This window comes from Vitis vinifera, chromosome 8 (assembly GCF_030704535.1).
Source record: "Vitis vinifera cultivar Pinot Noir 40024 chromosome 8, ASM3070453v1".
Lineage (NCBI taxonomy): Eukaryota > Viridiplantae > Streptophyta > Magnoliopsida > Vitales > Vitaceae > Vitis > Vitis vinifera.
Window position 1 is genome coordinate 20,816,121 of NC_081812.1, and position 18,677 is coordinate 20,834,797.

Here is an 18,677-nt window from a genome sequence, read left to right on the forward strand (position 1 = left end):
ACTTTAAAAATAATTTGTTGACAATTTTTTTAAAATCTCATAAAATAAGACTAATATCTAGGAATGATAGTAAGGTTGGTTCTTTCATGCATTTCCTTCAATTATATATAGAATTAAATAGAAGAGAAATTAATTTCATTTTTATTTTCTCTTATCCAATACACATAAAAAAAAATGGCATTTATAAAAATAAATCATAAAAATAGATATTATTTATTTATTTATAAATTATATTTAATATTAATATAATAAAATAAAATTCCTAAAAATAAATGGGGTGGGGCAAGATGGGGAAATTCTCCAATCACCATCTACTGGCTTTAAATTTTATATTTTTTTAGGATAATAATGAATATAAATTTAAATAATGGGAGCAATGAGGTTGACGACTTGGAATCCACCTTCCTACCATTTAGTTGCAAAGAAGCGTGGAATTTTACCCTTTCCAAATCCATACAAAGGGAAAAGTGGAGAACAAATTCCACTTGCATTTTTTCTCACATTGTGTCTCATAAATTATTTTGTGAAATAAATTGAGAATCATTTAACATCATATAGGAGGAAATTAAAAATGATTATAAAAAAATAAAAATTTTAAAAATATTTTATTTTTATATTTGATATATTAAATTAAATGATGAAAATAAGTATAAATGTATTAATATTTTAAATTTTATTAAATAGAACATATATATATATATATATATATATAATATTTAAGTATGAGGATAAATTTAAAATAAAAAAATTATAATATTTAATTTTATTTACATATCTTTATATTTTTTTTTGAAATTATTATATTAATTAATTCATATTATTTTTATAATTATCATTATATAATTATTATAAAAATAGATGTGAAAAGGTTTTATATTTGAAAAGAAAAAAACTTGAATATTCTTATATATTTTAAAATCATCGACCAAAGTTTAACCCCGACTGAATTTTAAAACATTGCTTCTTCTTTGACTTTGAATCCTATTTGTTATTTTTATTTTCTTTTCATTTAGTATTTGATATGTAGATTACAAAAAAATAAAAATAATTTAGAAGATAAATTCATTCAAGAACATACATAAGCATTATGGTTAGGAACACATTTCGACTGGTAACTTTATAAATAAAAACAATCAAATTTAATAATATCTAATCTCCTTAATTTTTTAAAAATATATTTATTTTTATTTTCATTATTTTTTTAATATAACTCATAATAAAGTAATGGCCGTGGAACACTTATTTTGTCAATTTATAAAGTTTTTTATGTGGACTCGAAATATATCAATATGCTATATTTTTATTCTTGATTTTAATTTTTAATTTTTAATTTTCAATATTATTATAAAAAAAAAATGTAAAAAAATTGAGGTGGAGCATGCAAGGTGTTGTTCCTCAATGACGTTAGGAAAGCCGGCCTCAATGCCGCGAGTAAAGCCGGCCTCAATGCCGCTTGTCCCAACGGAAGAACAGTAAAACGACTTTAATACCACACATTTTCTTATCCACTTGGAAACTAAGACCATGTTTAATTGAACATGATACGTATATCTTAAAAATTAAAATACATATATCCTAAAATATATGTTAATGGATAGGATATTATATTTTGGATATATAAATTTTAAAATATGATATTCTTAAATGTATATATTTTTAGATGTACATATCCAATGAATATGATATCTTTTTATATATATGCATCATATTTTTAAAATAACATATTTAATGATATATATTATATTATATTTAATGATTAAAATAAATAAAAAATAATATTATATATATATATATTATTTTTAAATATTTAAAATGAAAACTATAGTACATTCAAATATTTTTATTTTAAAAAATAAAATTTTATTTATGTTTAATAATTGACGATTAAAATATTTAAACTTTGTAAATAAATTTTTTTATATTATAATATTTAATTTATAAAAATAATATATATATATATATATATATATATATATATATATATATATATATATATATATCATATATTAATATTATTTTATAATTTTTTTTTAGTTTTTTTTAATCTAAATTTTAATTTATAATAAAAATTTAGTTGTGTAAAATGAGTATATTAAAAAAAATAGAAATAAAAATTGATAAAAATTAAAATTTTGATACGATATGTATATTTCATATTAATATATTTCATAAGAAATCACGAATAATAAAAAAATGGTTAATATATCAAATTTCATATTTAATTGAAAATGGGATAAATTATAATATTTCATTATGATTTATCCCACAAACCAAACATACCCTACAACTTTCTTCTCTCATCTCTCTCATCCACCCTCTCCACGGGGCCAGACCCCTTCAGCGACAGATCATCTTCTTCCTTGCACGCATATATATATATATATATATATACCCACCCCATATGGAACCAGCCTTCACCGCACCGTAAACACCGATCCTCACGTACAACTCCACAGCTCCATACAATCATACGTTCTTCCAACACCGCCTTCCCAACACCACGCCATCATCACCTCTCAGAGCCCGTAATTACCATTCTGGGACGACACCCATACAGCTCACAGCCTCACCACCACAATCATCACTTCTGAAAGCCCATAGCACCACTGCGCCTCAGCCCACGCAGCACCACACACCTCTATCTGCTTGGAAAACAACGCCATCGCCGGCACCACTATGCCACTGAACAAAAACAACATCGCAGGCACCACTATGAAACCGAGCAATAAAAACAGTGCAGGCACCACTATGCCACCGAACAAAAACAACATCGCAGGCACCACTATGAAACCGAGCAATAACAACAGTGCAGGCACCACTATGCCACCGAACAAAAACAAGATCGCAGGCACCACTATGAACCCGAGCAATAACAACAGTGCAGGCACCACTATGCCACAGAGCAATAACAAGTACTACTCCCTCTATTGTCGTACATTTTGGTTTGTTCGATTGAGTGAGTTAATTTTGTTTGGCATTGCTGTAGGTTAGCTTTATTTGCTTCACTTTGCAACCATTGTGGTGGTGATGACTTATGAATGGGAGAATTGAACGGGCTTTTAAAAGGGGTAATTTGTAATATTTATCGTAACACACCTAAAAAGATAAGAAATATTTTGTCAAGATTATCTTGATTCCTATTATATTTTATAATCTCGTTTTTTTTAATTACACTATTTTAAACTATTTATAATTAAAAAAATAAAACCTTTGGGTACAAAAATAAATACTATTTTGTAATAAATTGAATAGGTAATCTTGAATTTATCTTAAAAGCTACTTTATATTAATTAATTTTAAAAATACAAATTAATTTATTTCCTTTTTTTTTTGTTCTTTTTACCTAGAAATGGTTTTCAAATTATAAATAAAATAATTAAATTTCAAGATAAAAAGATAATTTAAATTTTTAAAAAAAGTTTATTTTAAAAACGATTTAATACATTCAAAATTCAAAAAAAATTATAAACTCAGAATAAAATAAAACCTATAATGATTTCATTTTCATTTTTAAATTTTTAAAAGTTTTCTCTTACAAGTTTGATCAATTACCAATCTTGAGGCTTTTTGCAAGAGTGTAATAAAAAATATTTATAAAATTACCACAAAAAAATAAAGAGGAATTGAATATGAAAAGAAAAATGATATTTTATATCAAGAACTATTTCTTACATTGAACTATTCTTTGAGTTCCACGGAAGAGTTATTGTGATTGGGTTCTCAAGATTTTTTTATAAATTTTCTTTAATAAAAATTAAGAAAAAAACATTTGTTATAAATAAAAATTGAATTGGAGTAATAAGTTTTGTAAGTAAAATTGTAAAAGTTATTTTTTGTAATAAAAATAATTAAAAATTGTTTTCTTATTAATTGAATTGGAATACACATTCTAATAGTATTTTTTAAAAGTAATATTTTTCAACACATATACTCTTTTTTTCTTCTTTTTTTTAAGTAATATTTGCCTCCAACCTTATTTGATTTTTGCTTTGCTTTTTGACACATATACTCGTTCAATGGCAAAATTCATTGATCCTATTGAGTAGGATGAGTTCAATTAGAAAATTATACTGCAATAATTCATTTAAAATGATAGTTGAGTTTAACAAAAATGCATTTGAAATCATGAGATATAATTAAAGGGTTTGAATGCCTTGAGGGACGGCGTGTTTTCATCTGGCTGTATATGTATATTAGTTGATTAGTTAGAACTGAGTCTCTTTTGGGTTTGGTAATCGGGAACCATTTATTCGCAGCGCTACAAACGGCGAAATTCCAAATGGTGAGCATCTAATTGATATTGATACTCAAGTTTGGAATGATGCCGATAAAGCGTCAAATGCAAGAGAAAGGACTCCACGTATACCAAAGATTCCGATCGCTTTGAGAAATAGTCAAAATCAAAAGTTGCCTCAGTGGTTTAAACCAAGCGTGATTTCAATTGGTCCCTATTACTATGGTCAAAAGGATTACCAGGAAGCACAAAAGCTCAAGTTTGGGCATGCTATGAAGTTCATTGAGGAAAGTAAGCAGAAGAAAGATGATTTGTACCTCAGAATAAAAAATGAGACACCGGAACTGCTGAAGCGCTACCATAATGATCAGACAATATCGGACAGTAGCGCCCAGAAACTGGCGACGATTTTCTTGCTGGACGGGTGTTTTTTACTACATTTCATCAACTACAGCAGCGAGGAGAATGGGTCCAAACTTTTGGGTTTTACAAATCATGAAATGACTCATATAAAACAGGACTTGTTCTTGCTGGAGAACCAACTTCCCTATGAAGTCCTCGAGCTGCTGTTAAAGGACGCAGAAAATTCAATTCCGATGAAAGGAAAGATAAACAATTTCGTTGCATCTCATGTCCCCTTTCCTCGAGGAATACGGGTAACAGAAGTGAATCTTCCACCTTTCCATCTGCTCCACTATTTGCAATTTATCATTTTAGACAAACCGGGAACAAGTAGCCCAACACACAAACAGGACGAAGAAGACAAAGGACGTGGGAGGGGGAGACTCGAAGGGGGCTCATGTAAAAACGTCCAGGAGCTTAGGAAAGTGGGCATCCATTTTATGCCCAGTCCCACGAGTTATTTGACAGACATTTCTTTCAAGCCTCACTTTGGCACCACCGGATGCCTCAAGCTTCCTACCTTTTCCATGAACACCTCCACTATGATAATTTTCTTAAACTTGATAGCCTTCGAATCCTCAGATACCGCCAGCAACCTTGGTGTAATCTCTTACCTATGCTTCCTGGATTCACTCATTGATCGTTGGGACGGCGTGAAGGAGCTTCAGGCAGCGGGAATAATCCGTAACTTTGTTGGTGAACAAAGAGACGTGGCCCAATTTTTCAACAACGTATGCAGCAAATTGGTACCAAATCCTTCTGCTTATAAAGATGTAAAAGAACAGATTCAAAATCATGTTGACAGGCACCAGAATTGCAGATTGCGCAAGTGGTATATTCAGTGCATGCAAAAATATTTCAGTAGCCCCTGGAGTTTCATAGCTTTGATTGCTGCAGTTATAGGACTATTGCTTACTGGCATTCAGGCTTACACTTCACTCTTCTCCGGCTAGTCCACAACTGATGCAATATGTAAATATTAATTCCGGGTATCCTATTACTCCCAACTCCCACTTTTTTTCTTGTCTATAGACATGCACTACTCAAAATTGATTGCTTTTCTTTCCGCTTTCTACCCAGCCCAAACACACCTGTTGATGCAAAGGGCCTATCTGAAGAGTTGGATCTGACAGGCGTCATCTCCTGCACTACTCATATTCATGCATGCCAGTCTGTCATGCCTAGCTACTTATCTTATTTAATTTGGAGTGTTTTATATTATTGTGTGAATAAAAAATAAAAAAATAAAAAAAAAAACTGTGGACCCCACATTTCAGCTCATGCGTTTCCCACTCGATGGTGAGCTCGATTTTGATTTGAAAAATTGATTTGTTGGTTAAAAATAACTTGGAGTTGCCACTTATTTTTGTTTTATTTTAAAAAGGTAAACAAAATAAGAAAGAAAACACTAAGTGTGACTCCTTATTTTGAAAAAGGTGGTCTGCGAAAACCCAGATCGGGTTCGGGGGTCAAGTTACTTATCAGGAAGGTACGGTAAAAACTGTAGCACCCTTCTAAATCCCTAAAAATAGGTCTCTACTAATAAAATGGAGCAATCATGACAATTAATTAATCGAGCATGGATACCAGATAAATATTACTCAAAACAAAATAATTGAATGAATAGGAGGGGCAAAGAATGTACCTGAGTGATGAACCGGTTTACTTAAATGAAAGCGAATGTTAGCAATTACACACAGAATAATCACATGCATGTCATAGAGTGGAATAAATCAATCGCGCGTGACAAACAAATCAATAAATAAATCAATCAATCATAAAATCGCGTATGTGGGGCCCCCACCAAAGCCCAATTGATTTTGCATGAATTAATATCACAAATTCCATTATTTTGGAATTATGAAAATAGCATTTATGCTTATATAAAATCAAGAGAAACAAAAAATTATTTGAAACTCAAAGAGAATTAATTAAAACTATTAGAGAGAAAATTGGATTTTTGAAATTTATTTGAAAATTGGAGTATTGGGAATTAAATTTAAGAGTTGGAATTTTAGGAATTAAATTAGAAGGAAATTAGAATTTTGGAAATTGGAAATTAAGTTCGGAAATTGGAATTTTGAAAAATTGTTTAAGAAATGGAATTTTAAAGTAAATAAATAAATAGAATAATGATAAGGATGAAAAATAATAACGATTAAATAAATGAACATGAATATTGAAAATTTTTTAAATTGAAAATTAAATTTGGGAATTGAAAATTTTTGGATTTTTAAAATAAATAAATAAAGTAATAATGATTAAATAAATTAATGTGAATATTTGAATTTTTGGAATCGAGAATTTAATTTGGAAGCCGGAAATTTTAAAGAATTGTTTAAAATGGAATTTTAAAATAAATGAATGAAATATTAGTAATTAAATAAATCAAAGTGAGTATGAGAATTTTCGGAAATTGGAATTTGGTTTAAAAATCGAAATTTTGAGAAATTATTTAAAGGTCGAGTTTAAAAAAAAATAAATAAACAAATAAGTAAATAAATTAAAATGATGATGATTAAATAAATTGATGTGAGAATTAAAATTTCGGAAATTGGGATTTAATTTAGAAATCGGAATTTTGAGATTATTTGAAGATTGTATATATTGTAAGTAGAGTTGGGAAGTTGGAATTTAGAAAATTTATTGAGGAATTAGTGCCCTTTTATAAAATAAAATAAAAAGTAAATTATGTAAATTGAAAACAAGCAAGTGGACTAACTTGAAGTGGGTATGGACTTGAAATGGGCATGGCCCAACCTAAGGTGGGTAAATAAACATGAGGCTTTTCATCATCTTGTTTGGACTTGGGCTTCACTTCAAGCCCATATCTTCAACTGAAAACAAACAAATGGGCATGGCCCAACTTAAGATGGGAAAAACAAAACAAGGGGCCTTTCATCAACACAAACGGGCTTGGGCTCCAACTTAAGCCCACATTTCCGACTGAAAACAAACAAATGGGCATGGACCAACTTAAGATGGGAAAACAAAACAAGGGGCATTTCATCAACACAAACGGGCTTGGGCTCCAACTTAAGCCCATAAGTCAAAACCTTGGGAGCCCACCAACAAGACCCACTGCCCAGAATATTAGCCATGAAGATCAAAGAAGTTTCACCCTTTTTTTAAAAAAACTCTAGGTTGAGGCTAAACCTATTCGTATCCTTCCAAGAAGGCCATGCATGCGTCCAAACGGTCATGCATATGGGTCGTATGTTCAAGAGACAGGGTAAGAAAGAGATTCATGGGGAGAGGAACCGTGGTATGAGTGGGAGAAGTGGAGTGAGGAATGGGTACGCATGGGGAATATGTGGTGTAGAGAGAGAAAACGGAGTGGATAAAAGAAATGGGTAAGCATAGGTGTTGATATGGCTATGGTGGTGTAATTCATGGGGCATGAAGGTAAAGATTATGGGATGGGTGCGATGGGTTGTAGAGAGAGAAAAGGTGGTGATGGGTATATGATGGTTTAGAGAGAGAGCATGGGTATAGGAGGGGTGGACTAGTTCGCATGGTTCTCCATGCGCATGAGTGGGTGATTTGGAGAGCCTTTGGGTAGCCATGCGCGGTGCAAGAGGTGGGCTATGGGTTGATGGAATGAGCAAGATGGCTTAGGCCATTGACAATGAATCGTGGAAAGAAGGAAATAGGTTTGATGGTGGGATTAGAAAATGGGTATGAAGGATGCATGAAGATGCGGACACGCAGTGGATGAATTGAGTGGGGAGCGTTTTATCAAATATGACGAACTCATTTCATTAATTTATCCATGAGTTTAACCAATCAGTGGGTTAACATGGAAAAATACTTACCAGAATATAGTATAAAATTAACTAGGGGTCTCCAAAAAGCTCGCGGCCCGCTTTAGGCCCGGCCCGTAGGCCCGCTCGTTTAAAAAAAAAAACTACAAAAATAAAAAGTATTAAAAAAAATATTCATTTCAAAATTTTATTCATTGAATGTATAATTACATTTAAAAATGTGGGAAAATTTTACATCACTACAAAATAAATACATCCCAACTAGGTTGGCACCTATTTATTTGTCAATCATTTGTATTTTTCAACCACAAAAAATAAAAATAAAAATATAATATACATTTAGTCATTATTTTCTGGCGGTGATGGCGAACTATCATGCATCCATGAAGATCTTGATAGTTTTAAAGATTCCATATCGACAAGCATCTCTGTTTCTCGAATGGAATCGTACATCCTTTTTTCTGCAATTTCCCAATCTTTTACACATATCCCTGCTTCAATAACGTCTGGCGCTAAGTTGCATCGTTTTTTACTAATAACTCTTCCACCTGCACTAAAATCAGCTTCTGATGCAACTGTACTCACAGGAACTGTTAGTACATCACGAGCAATTATAGAAAGCACAGGATATTTGTGTTGATGTGATTTCCACCATATTAAAATATCAAAATCTTCTTGATCTTCAAATGGAATTATATCAGTATTAAGATATTTATCTAAATCAGATGTATTATTTGGAGAACTATTTGTTGTCTTTTTTCGACTTTTCAACATTTCTAGAGCTCCTTTATAAAAAGATGAGGAGTTTGTAGATGTAGGTGGTAATTTATTAGTATTAATATCATTACCATATTTTTCTTTATAATAGTTATATAAATTATGTAATAATGAATTTATTTCATTTTTAATTTCTTCAATTTTTATTTGGTCATTAAAATAAATAATTGTTAACCATTCATCCAAAGCTTCAAATTTCAATCTAGGGTCCACAATTAAAGCAATATAAAAAATTAAAGGTATTTCCCCCCAATATTTTCTAAATTTTTCTATCATTGCAAATATTGTATCATTAAATATTTCAAAACTTAAATATTTTTGAAGTACAATAAAAATATTAGTTATTTGCATAATAACTCGATTTGAAATTGGATAATATACACCACAAAAAATGTTTGTTGAAGTATCAAAAATTTCAAAAAGATCTCTTAAAAGATCTGCAACATGCCAATCATAATCACTTAATGCATAAATATCTGCGTCACAATCATTGTCAAGTAATTGTATTTCATATAATTCGACTACTTTTCTATATTTTGTAATATTTTGTAAAAGTTTATATGTGGAATTCCATCTAATGGCCATATCCAAATTTATATTTTTTCTTTTCATATTTAACATTTTGCAACAATAAAAAAATAATTCATGTTTTGCTTGAGAACTATTAATACTATATGCAATGCCTCTAATTTTTTCCAATGTATCATCAACATTTTTTAATCCATCCTTTACAATTAAATTTAAAATATGTGCACAACAACGCACATGAAATATTTTAGCATGATCATCTTTTACTTGCCAATATAGTTTTAGTCTATTTATTGCTGCATCATTATTAGCAGCATTATCTAATGTTACTGTCAATATTTTATCACGAAGGCCTAAATTTATAATTTCTTCATTTATTAAAGCTGCTATATTTTTACCACTATGTGGAGCATTTATTAATTTAAATGAAATTATTCTTTTATTTAATTTCCATTCATTATCAATGTAATGAGCAGTTATACATAAAAAACCAGTGTGAGTTAAAGATGTCCAAATATCAGATGTTAAACAAATATTTCCTTCAAAATTTGCAAAAAAAATTTTTAAAATTTCTTTTTGTGTATAAAATTTTTTCATAATATCTCTTTTAACTGTATTTCCAGACCAACCTTTAAATTGAGGATTAATACCTCGTTGAATTGTTCCTACAAAATCATGAGTTTCCATCATGTTGAAAGGTTGTTCTGCTCTTATTATATAATCAATCATTTCTTCACGACAGTTAGATTCATCATAAGAAAATGTTTTTAAATTTCCACTTTCATTTTTACCTAATTGCATATAATTTCTAATATCTACATTATTTTTAGTTTTACAATTTTCGTGATGTCTTTTTAAATGACTTGTGCCTGCATTTGAGCCACCAGTAAGAAATTTATTACAAATTTTACATTTTGCTTTTATTTCTTTTTTATTATTTTCTAAAATTATTTCTACTCTATCAAAAAAATTCCATATATTTGAAGTAAATTTTTTATTTGATGATATTTCATCACATGGACTAGATGAAGAAGCACTTGTTGTCATATTATAATTATTGATAAAATATTATGCCAAAAATAATAAAGTAATAAATATAAAAAAAATGTAACAAAAAAATAAAGTAGTAGGGGTGAAGTATGTTACTCAATTAGAGAACCGATGCAGAAATTCCTAGCAAATTTGAACTCTTGGAGCCACCAATGCTTGTTTTGCACCACCAACAATATTGTATAATTTGAGGGAAAAATAAAAAAAATTGAAATATTGTAGAATGTGAGAGAAATAGAGAGAATTTGATGAAAAAATGAAAAGGGAGAAGATGTATTTATAGGAAGGTTTTTTAAAAAAAAAAAAAAAAAAAAAAAATTGGCCATGTGACCGTTGCCCAACGGTCACATGGCAGCTAGGAGCATGAGTTGGACTGTTGGAGCTCCAACGGTCACATGACCGTTGGAGCCTTTAATTTTTTTTAAAAAAATAATATACTTTATGTTATATATATATAACTAACTCTAACATTTAACACAAAAGTAATGTGGCTCAGTTGGTTAGAGCCTTTACTTTGAACCATGAGGGGAGGGGTTCGAATCCCCTCCTCTCCATTCATTTCTAAAGCCTTTTGGCTTATTTAAAAAAGCCCGGCCCGCCCGCAGCCCAGCCCGCCCAGCCCGCGGGCTCATAGGCCGGGCCGCGGGCCGAAGATTTTTCCCTGGCCCGGCCCGGCCCGGCCCGTTGACCAGTCAACGGGCCCATAGGCCCGGCCCGAGCTGGGCCGCGGGCCTCCTATTTACGGCCCGGCCCGGCCCGCCCGTTGGAGACCCCTGAAATTAACTCAAGGTCTTCAAATATGAAACAATAACCACCAAATGAAGCAACCCAGCAAACGGAGTAGAAATCATAGAGAATGAAACATGAGAGATATGAAAAAAATAAAATATACAGGGAAAAACGTAGTAGCCAAACCTGAAAGTCTGCTCCCCTGCTTTAGCTTCCTCCCTAGCTTGCTTTCAAGCTCCAGCATACACCCTGTTTTTGCTCCTCTTCCCCCCAGCCTGAAGAAAAGCCCCAGATATCTCCTTTTCTTTTCCTCTGTTTGCGTCTTCCTCAGCAAGCCATCCTCGGCTCCACTGCTCCTCTCGTCAGCAAGGATGGAGTCTCTGACCATCAGCATGGCCTGTGGCATGCCCATGCAGCTGATTTCCCGGGCGTAGGGAAAAGGGGGCCCCCACTTATCCCCGGTGCTGCTCGGCTCCTCTAATGCTATATAAAAAAAACTAAGATCCCTTGGCTCCCCGAATGGGGTCTACAAAACCCTTTATATGGAATCCAAAATTTGAATAAGTATATAAATTCAATTCAAAGAGAGAAAATATTAGGTAAGTAAATGAAAAATGAATTTCAATATTACATTTAAGAGCTGGTTTGAAGTGATTTTTAGTAAAATATTTTCAATTTGCAATGTTTTTAAAATTAACTTATGAAAGAATCACAATCTAAATAATTAATTAAGAATCACTTTAAATGGTTTTTTCGAATTTTAAAAATGATTTTTAAAAATTTATCAAAAGTGGAATCGTTTTTCTCTCCAAATCATTTTGATATCCCTCTTATTTTTCCTCAATATTTCCATGAGATCATTACATGTGGAATTAAGGCCTTCCATAGTTGTTGGCAACCACCGGTTGAGTCCCACTTGTAGTGGAAGCCCAAAAGCACTTCAACAGCCACCAAAGACCAATCCAATACCAAAGCTTGGCAACGGTTGGTGTTGCAAGGTTAATAGTTAGGCCATTGCAGCCGTGTGTTGTTATCTTTGTATATTAATGTTGTAAAATTAAATATATGGCAAGATTAATGTTTTTTTCCAATTTTTTGTCTTATAAAACCTTTAAACAAATGCAAATATTTGCATACACGGTTAATTTTATTATAATAATTATGAAAATAATATAAATAACTAATATAATGAATTTAAAATAATAAAATGCAAAAACATGGAGATAAAATTTAATATTATTATTTTCTCTTCATACTTAAATATTATACATGATTTATTTAATAAAATTTAAAATATTAATATATTCATTTTTATCTTTACAATTTAATTTGATATATATTATATTTAAATTTCTTATAATTATTTTTAATTTTATATAATATATAAATTAAATAATTATGACACCATCCATTCAACCACCGATTTGATCAATTAATCATAAGTTGATAATTTTTCCTATTCAATGATCGATCCAATTATAAAAACATTATTTCTATCGTTAAAGTCTATGTGTTTCTCTCATCAATTCTCACTATTACAGTCTCTAACGTTTGCTTATAAAAATTGGCTTGAAAATTGACTTAAAAATTTTTGTCTATAATGTTGGACCATCCTTAGAAAAATTGATGATCCTTTCACATTTAAGTTTGCATCTTATCTACTTATAGTGAATCACCAGCCAATGTCTTGTTACCAGATAGCAACAAATCTAGTATGACTAAGATCTTGCTACGAGGACATGAATTAATTGTATTATCATCAATTTTCTCCTTTTTATTTTTATTTTTGCTCGCTTAGACAAGATTGCAATCCAAATCTCAGAACTGAACGATTGCTACTTCAAGCTAACAGAAAATGATGATGCTCGTGTTGAACCTCCACAGAATAATATCTATAAAAACGTTGTTCTTGCTGGAGAATCAACTTCCATTTGGGGTTCTAGAGTTGGCCCTGGAATCATGGTTAAGGATGCAAATCAAGAATATTGAAATCAACAATTGGTTGCGGGCCACCAGCTGTAGGACTAATTGGTCAAATCTAGCCCTCTCATCTCCTTGACCTCGTGCGAAGAAGACTCTTTGGCCAACCAAGAGATTCCACAGCGGAACGTGGTCCGAAAGGCACCATTTGGAAACATATTGAAATTGAAAGGAGCTTACAGCAGCTGGGATCCGCTTTAAGCCTAGTAAGGGGGGGAGAGACATTTCTTTCTGTTCCTGCCTCTTCTTTGGACCCCTGAGACTTCCACGACTAACCATTGATCACTCAACTAAGTCAACTTTCTTGAACCTGATAGCATATGGAATGTGTTCAGACGAGCCCGACTGCTCAGAGCTCACCCCTTACATATGCTTCCTTATTCTCGATCCACTATAGATCATCCGGAGCCGAGGAGGACCAGCATACTCTGGAGCTTTCTAGGCACTGATGAAGAAGTAGCTCAAATTCTCAATGAGATAACTCATGACTTGGTACCAAATCATGATGCTTACAAAGATATAAAACAGAAAATTCAAAAGCAATATGGCAACATAGTGAGCACTTGGATGACTCAAGGGTTCCTGCACAACCATTTCAGTAGCCCCTGGACTTTCCTGGCATTCCTGGGTGCAGTTTTTGCATTCTTTTTCAGCGGGATTCAGGAGCACTACTTCACCATCTTCCCTCCTTTCAAGACACCATGATGTGTTAAGATTGCACAGGGGATTCCCAAATAAAGCTAGCTACCTGCTTAATTTGTGTACTGACTTTGTGAACAAGAGTGAAGTTGTGTGCTTAATGTATTAAGCTGCCAATAACTGCAGGGAACTTAATTTAAGACAAGGCAACAGTTACTGATTGCTTTCACCAGTTTATTCTCGCAGAAGCAGTCTTTCAAGCTGAAGAAGCAGTTACTTGCTAACAGTTTTCTTTTACTTGGGTTTCACTGATCTTATTTTGATGTCTTCCAAATTATCAATTATTCATGAAACCTGCAAGAAATCTACAGTCCCGATTTCACAGATTTTAATCCCATTCCAACCTCCCTATTTCATTACCTCCAACACATGTCTTAGGCATGACCAGCTCCTGAGGCCTGGCTTAGGCGGCAGGGGGTTGGGATGGGATGGGGAAATTCAATTTGAATTCAATGTATAAAATAATCTATAATAACTTGTTTCAGGCATAACCACTGGAGGTTCCAGCAGTACAGCAGTCAGCATAAAATTTCAATTTATCAAATTAAATTGAGAAGAAACTTCCATTGATTGATCCTATTAACAACCAATGGACAGAGACATGGTACAGGTATAAGGATACACCAGCAAATAAAAGAAATGTTTAAAGCACTTCTCTCCCATAAAGAATCATCCTCACCTCAAGAATGCACATACAAGAATAAAATTGCATAATAGATCACTGATAGTGTTTACACTAACACTTATGGGCAATGATGCATCATCACATTGAACAGTATACATATAAGTTCCATCATCTTAATCCTTGTCCTGTATTAAGTTGTTGATCATGTTTATCAAAGGAAGAGTACCCTTTGCCATAATCTCTATCCTAGAAGTATTAGATGCATGAGAGAACAGGGAAAGCCCAAAAAATATGAGCTCAGGAAGAAACAGTCGAGATGACAAGAATCCATGCCAATAACGAGGTTCTAGATCAAAGAATGCATCAAAAAACCTTCTTGTTCCTTGTAAATCAAGCTTAAGAAGGATATCCATACCAAAACAAAAGAATTCCCTTTGACGCCTCCTTTCGATTGGCCATAGATCTCTCCAAACTTCAGAAGACAATTCATTGCCAAAAAAGCTTCTGTCAGAGCCAAGGTACTGAACTATAGAATTTGCAACAATTGGAGCTGCTGCTAGAGTCCTTGCTACCATGTACCCAGTCGACGGGTGGACCATTCCAGCTGTTCCACCAATGCCAACAACTCTTTGAGGGAGCACTGGGAGGGGCCCACCCATTGGAATGATGCAACGCTCATCCTCTTCAATGCTTTTGACTTTTATGCCTAAGTGCCTCAGCCGAGCTACCATCCTTTCCTGAATATCTTCCATAGGCACTCCTGGTCGAGCTACTAGAGAAGTTTCTTCAAGAAATATCCGGTTAGATGAAAAAGGCATTGCATATAGAAAAGTGGGGATCCTACTATTTCTATTTTTCAGTTCCATATTGTTGTTCAGATGAGAATCTCTCCAGTCCATGAAAACCATCTTATCCACATCAAATGGGTGCTCTTCCACTTCTGCCAAAATCCCATAAGCAACTTGGTAACCTGGATTATAGGGCTTATCATACTGAACAAGACATCTAGAAAAACCCGTAGCATCAAGAACTACAGCAGCCTGAATTGTGACCCCATCATTGCAAATCAACAGAGATTTGGATTCCTCATGAATAACCTTTATAACCTTAGCTTGATGAAACTTTACACCATTTAATATGCATTTCTGCATCATTTTCGATTTCAGCTGCTTCCTGTTAACCCTTGCATAAGGCCTACCAAGATCCTTCTTTGAGTGATCATCAATGAAAACAACGGCACCAGACCAAGTAGTGTCAAGACAATCAAGCAAATCCATGGCCTCAAACTCATCCACCCAAACACCATAGTTATTGGGCCAAATCAATTTGGGAGATGGGTCAATCGAGCAGACTGAAAGCCCTGCCTCTGAAACTTGCTGCGCGACGGCAAGCCCGGCAGGGCCACCTCCCACAACTGCAAGGTCGACTACAAGGCCCTTTGAAGGGTCATACATAGGAAGCTCAAACTCAAGATTCTCCTTCTTAGTTTCTGGAACAAGCTCCAAAAGGGCACTACTACTGGCCTTAACACACCCATTTCTACCCCATTTCAGATTGGACTTCTTCGGACCAAATCTAAACTCCTGGTTTTGGAGCTTTGGAAAGGTCAAATTGCCCAGTTTCTCCGCAAACCCATGAAGTGGGTGCAGAAATTCAAGCTTATTATGAGTCTTGAGTAAAGTATCCATGAAATTCAAACAAGGGTTTCCCTCAACACTCAAAAAATCCAAATTGGGTCTCCACAAATCCCAAAAGAAAACAACCCCTTTCTGAAGACCCCCTCCAATTCTCAACCACCCAGCCTCTTAAAAATACACATCATCCCGACTGGGTCTTTAGAGAAACACAAAATTCACTAATCAGTCCCAAAATTACAGGTAAAACAAAAAATAAACAAAATATAAAGTGAAATGGGATTTATGAATCTTGCAAGGCTTTCAAAGAATCTATTCATCAACAACCAGAAAATAAAAAGACGCTGACTTACCATGGATTAAGGATACCGATAGAGAGAGCATTTTGAAGGCCAATTGCAGCATCCATGGAACTTTACAAGAGATGTGATTTAGAGGTGAAGCATGTGTGGACCTTCCTCAACGACAAACCGAAGTGGGGCACTTCACTCTTTCATTTGGAAGCCATGTGTCCACCAAGATGCGAAAATACGTGTGAAAACAGGTTTCAGAGCCCTTTGTTGGACGCCTTATCTAGTGCTCGCCATACCATGGTGTTGGCCCACTTACATCCTTCGTCAGCCGTCCATATCATAATAATGCGCTGAGAAGGACTTTTTGTCCAAAAATCCAACGGTGAACATGAATTGTTAGTGTAAGTTACAGTGGTTTCACTTTCACCGAATTGCGGAGTTCCCACAGGATCTCCAAACAGGAAGGGTTTGGAGAACATCTTATCGGATATGCCTTTTTTTAGAAATAGATATACAATTTAATTTTTTTTTCTTTTTTCTTTTCAAGCATACTAGAAATAAAAATACAAATTTGCTTTTCATATGAATAAGAATAAAAGTTCATAATGAATTATAGACTATTTTTATTTTAATATAAAAAATTAAATTATAATTAAACTTTTTATTTTTTAAAAATAATGGTAAGTTTTTGGTTGAGGATGAAAATATATAGATGGGTAATAAGTCCCAAACCCCTTATTTGATATTCTTAGTAAATCAAAATTTTAAATCTTATCATTCGAGGTATTTTGACAAGAAAATTAGAAAAATGTTTTTTCTATAAATCCATTATTATTATTAAATCACAATATAACTTATTTTAATATAATTGAATAATAAAAAATAAATAATGCCAAAAATTAAAGGAATACTCCTAACAATTCCTATAATCATATTTTGGTATGTTGTCTTACAAATACTAACTTTTTTTTTTATTGTAAATAGGATGAAAACACTAGATTGTATCTTGTTTTCAACACCGATCATCTGTAAATATGTGAATAGATTTTCTTAAGACTAAGCAAAGCGATTATGTGTACAAGAACTCTTATGAATTCAAAAGGCGTGACTCATTATTCTCGATTCTCATTTAATTATAAAATATTAATCAAAGAGCATGCTATAGAATGGATCTTATTTAGGTTGAATCAATGATTTTATTTATTTTTTCTTTACATCTATTTAAGGTTAAAAATTAAAGCAATGGATCATAAAGCTTGATTCTATCCTATGATTAACAAGAAAATCGAATAAAATTAATTTATTTTTCTTGTTTAATTATATAAAGAAAATAACTAATTTGTATATTATAAAGGAAAATCAAAAAATTCAAATCATAATTTAGTTAATTACAGAATTTAAACTTACAAAAAATTAAAGTAAAAAAATGAAGTCCATCTAATTGGAAGGAAAAAAAAATCATTGAAATTGGAAAAAAAAAATTATACAATATAAAATTTAATATAATTGGAAGAGTCATCAAAGCTATTTGAGTGTCATTTGAAAAGAAAATGTGTAGTAACTTAGCCATCTTAGAAGTTAGGTAACCATGATCACAGCTAAGTGTCCTTGTGAAGACAGAAATCTAGGGCTATATAGTTATTCATCACATGAGTAATGCATGGTGGAATGACAATTTCATTAGTAACCTCAAAAGCAATATGGCTAGGATGGAAGATGAGGAGGAGCTTAAGACTAGTATTACAACCTGTTGAAGCCTCACGTCACCGGGGTCCTCGCGATCACTAGATGACGCTCCCTCTCAACTGAAGAAGATTCCTGGCTCAGTCAACCCTGCAAAAGATATCCGAACGGGATGTCCGGACACACCCTTCGATGGTTTTGTTAGCCATTGCTTAGATGATCAATCTGCTCCTCTTTTTCCTGAGTCAAATAGCTTACTTCCCTCTTTGCGTGAGAGCT

The 18,677-nt window shown here is 32.8% G+C and overlaps 2 protein-coding genes across 2 annotated transcripts; one reads left to right on the plus strand and one right to left on the minus strand.

Annotated features, from left to right (window-relative positions):
* Nucleotides 1–2,676: 2,676 nt before the first annotated feature.
* On the plus strand, nucleotides 2,677–5,875 carry LOC104880179 (UPF0481 protein At3g47200-like). The gene is made up of 3 exons (XM_010656025.2): nucleotides 2,677–2,942; nucleotides 4,257–5,625; nucleotides 5,717–5,875. The coding sequence occupies exons 1-2, from the start codon at nucleotides 2,677–2,679 to the stop codon at nucleotides 5,587–5,589; spliced, it is 1,599 nt and encodes a 532-aa protein (XP_010654327.2). The 3' UTR covers nucleotides 5,590–5,625; nucleotides 5,717–5,875.
* Nucleotides 5,876–14,856: 8,981 nt separating this feature from the next.
* Nucleotides 14,857–16,959, minus strand: LOC100252133 (lycopene beta cyclase, chloroplastic). Its single transcript, XM_002275733.4, has 2 exons — nucleotides 16,776–16,959; nucleotides 14,857–16,621 (listed from the first exon to the last, which is right to left on the minus strand). Exon 2 carries the CDS (start codon nucleotides 16,474–16,476, stop codon nucleotides 14,962–14,964), a length of 1,515 nt encoding a protein of 504 aa, XP_002275769.1. The 5' UTR covers nucleotides 16,477–16,621; nucleotides 16,776–16,959; the 3' UTR covers nucleotides 14,857–14,961.
* Between the last annotated feature and the right edge of the window lie 1,718 nt (nucleotides 16,960–18,677).

Excerpts from the sequence above, each read along its gene's own strand:
- LOC100252133 (XM_002275733.4), bottom strand. The coding sequence starts at position 16,476 with ATGGATACTTTACTCAAGACTCATAATAAGCTTGAATTTCTGCACCCA.
- LOC104880179 (XM_010656025.2), top strand. The coding sequence starts at position 2,677 with ATGCCACTGAACAAAAACAACATCGCAGGCACCACTATGAAACCGAGC. Across the intron at positions 2,943-4,256 it reads CTCTATTGTCGTACATTTTG|CGCTACAAACGGCGAAATTC; the intron begins GTTTGTTCGATT and ends ATTTATTCGCAG.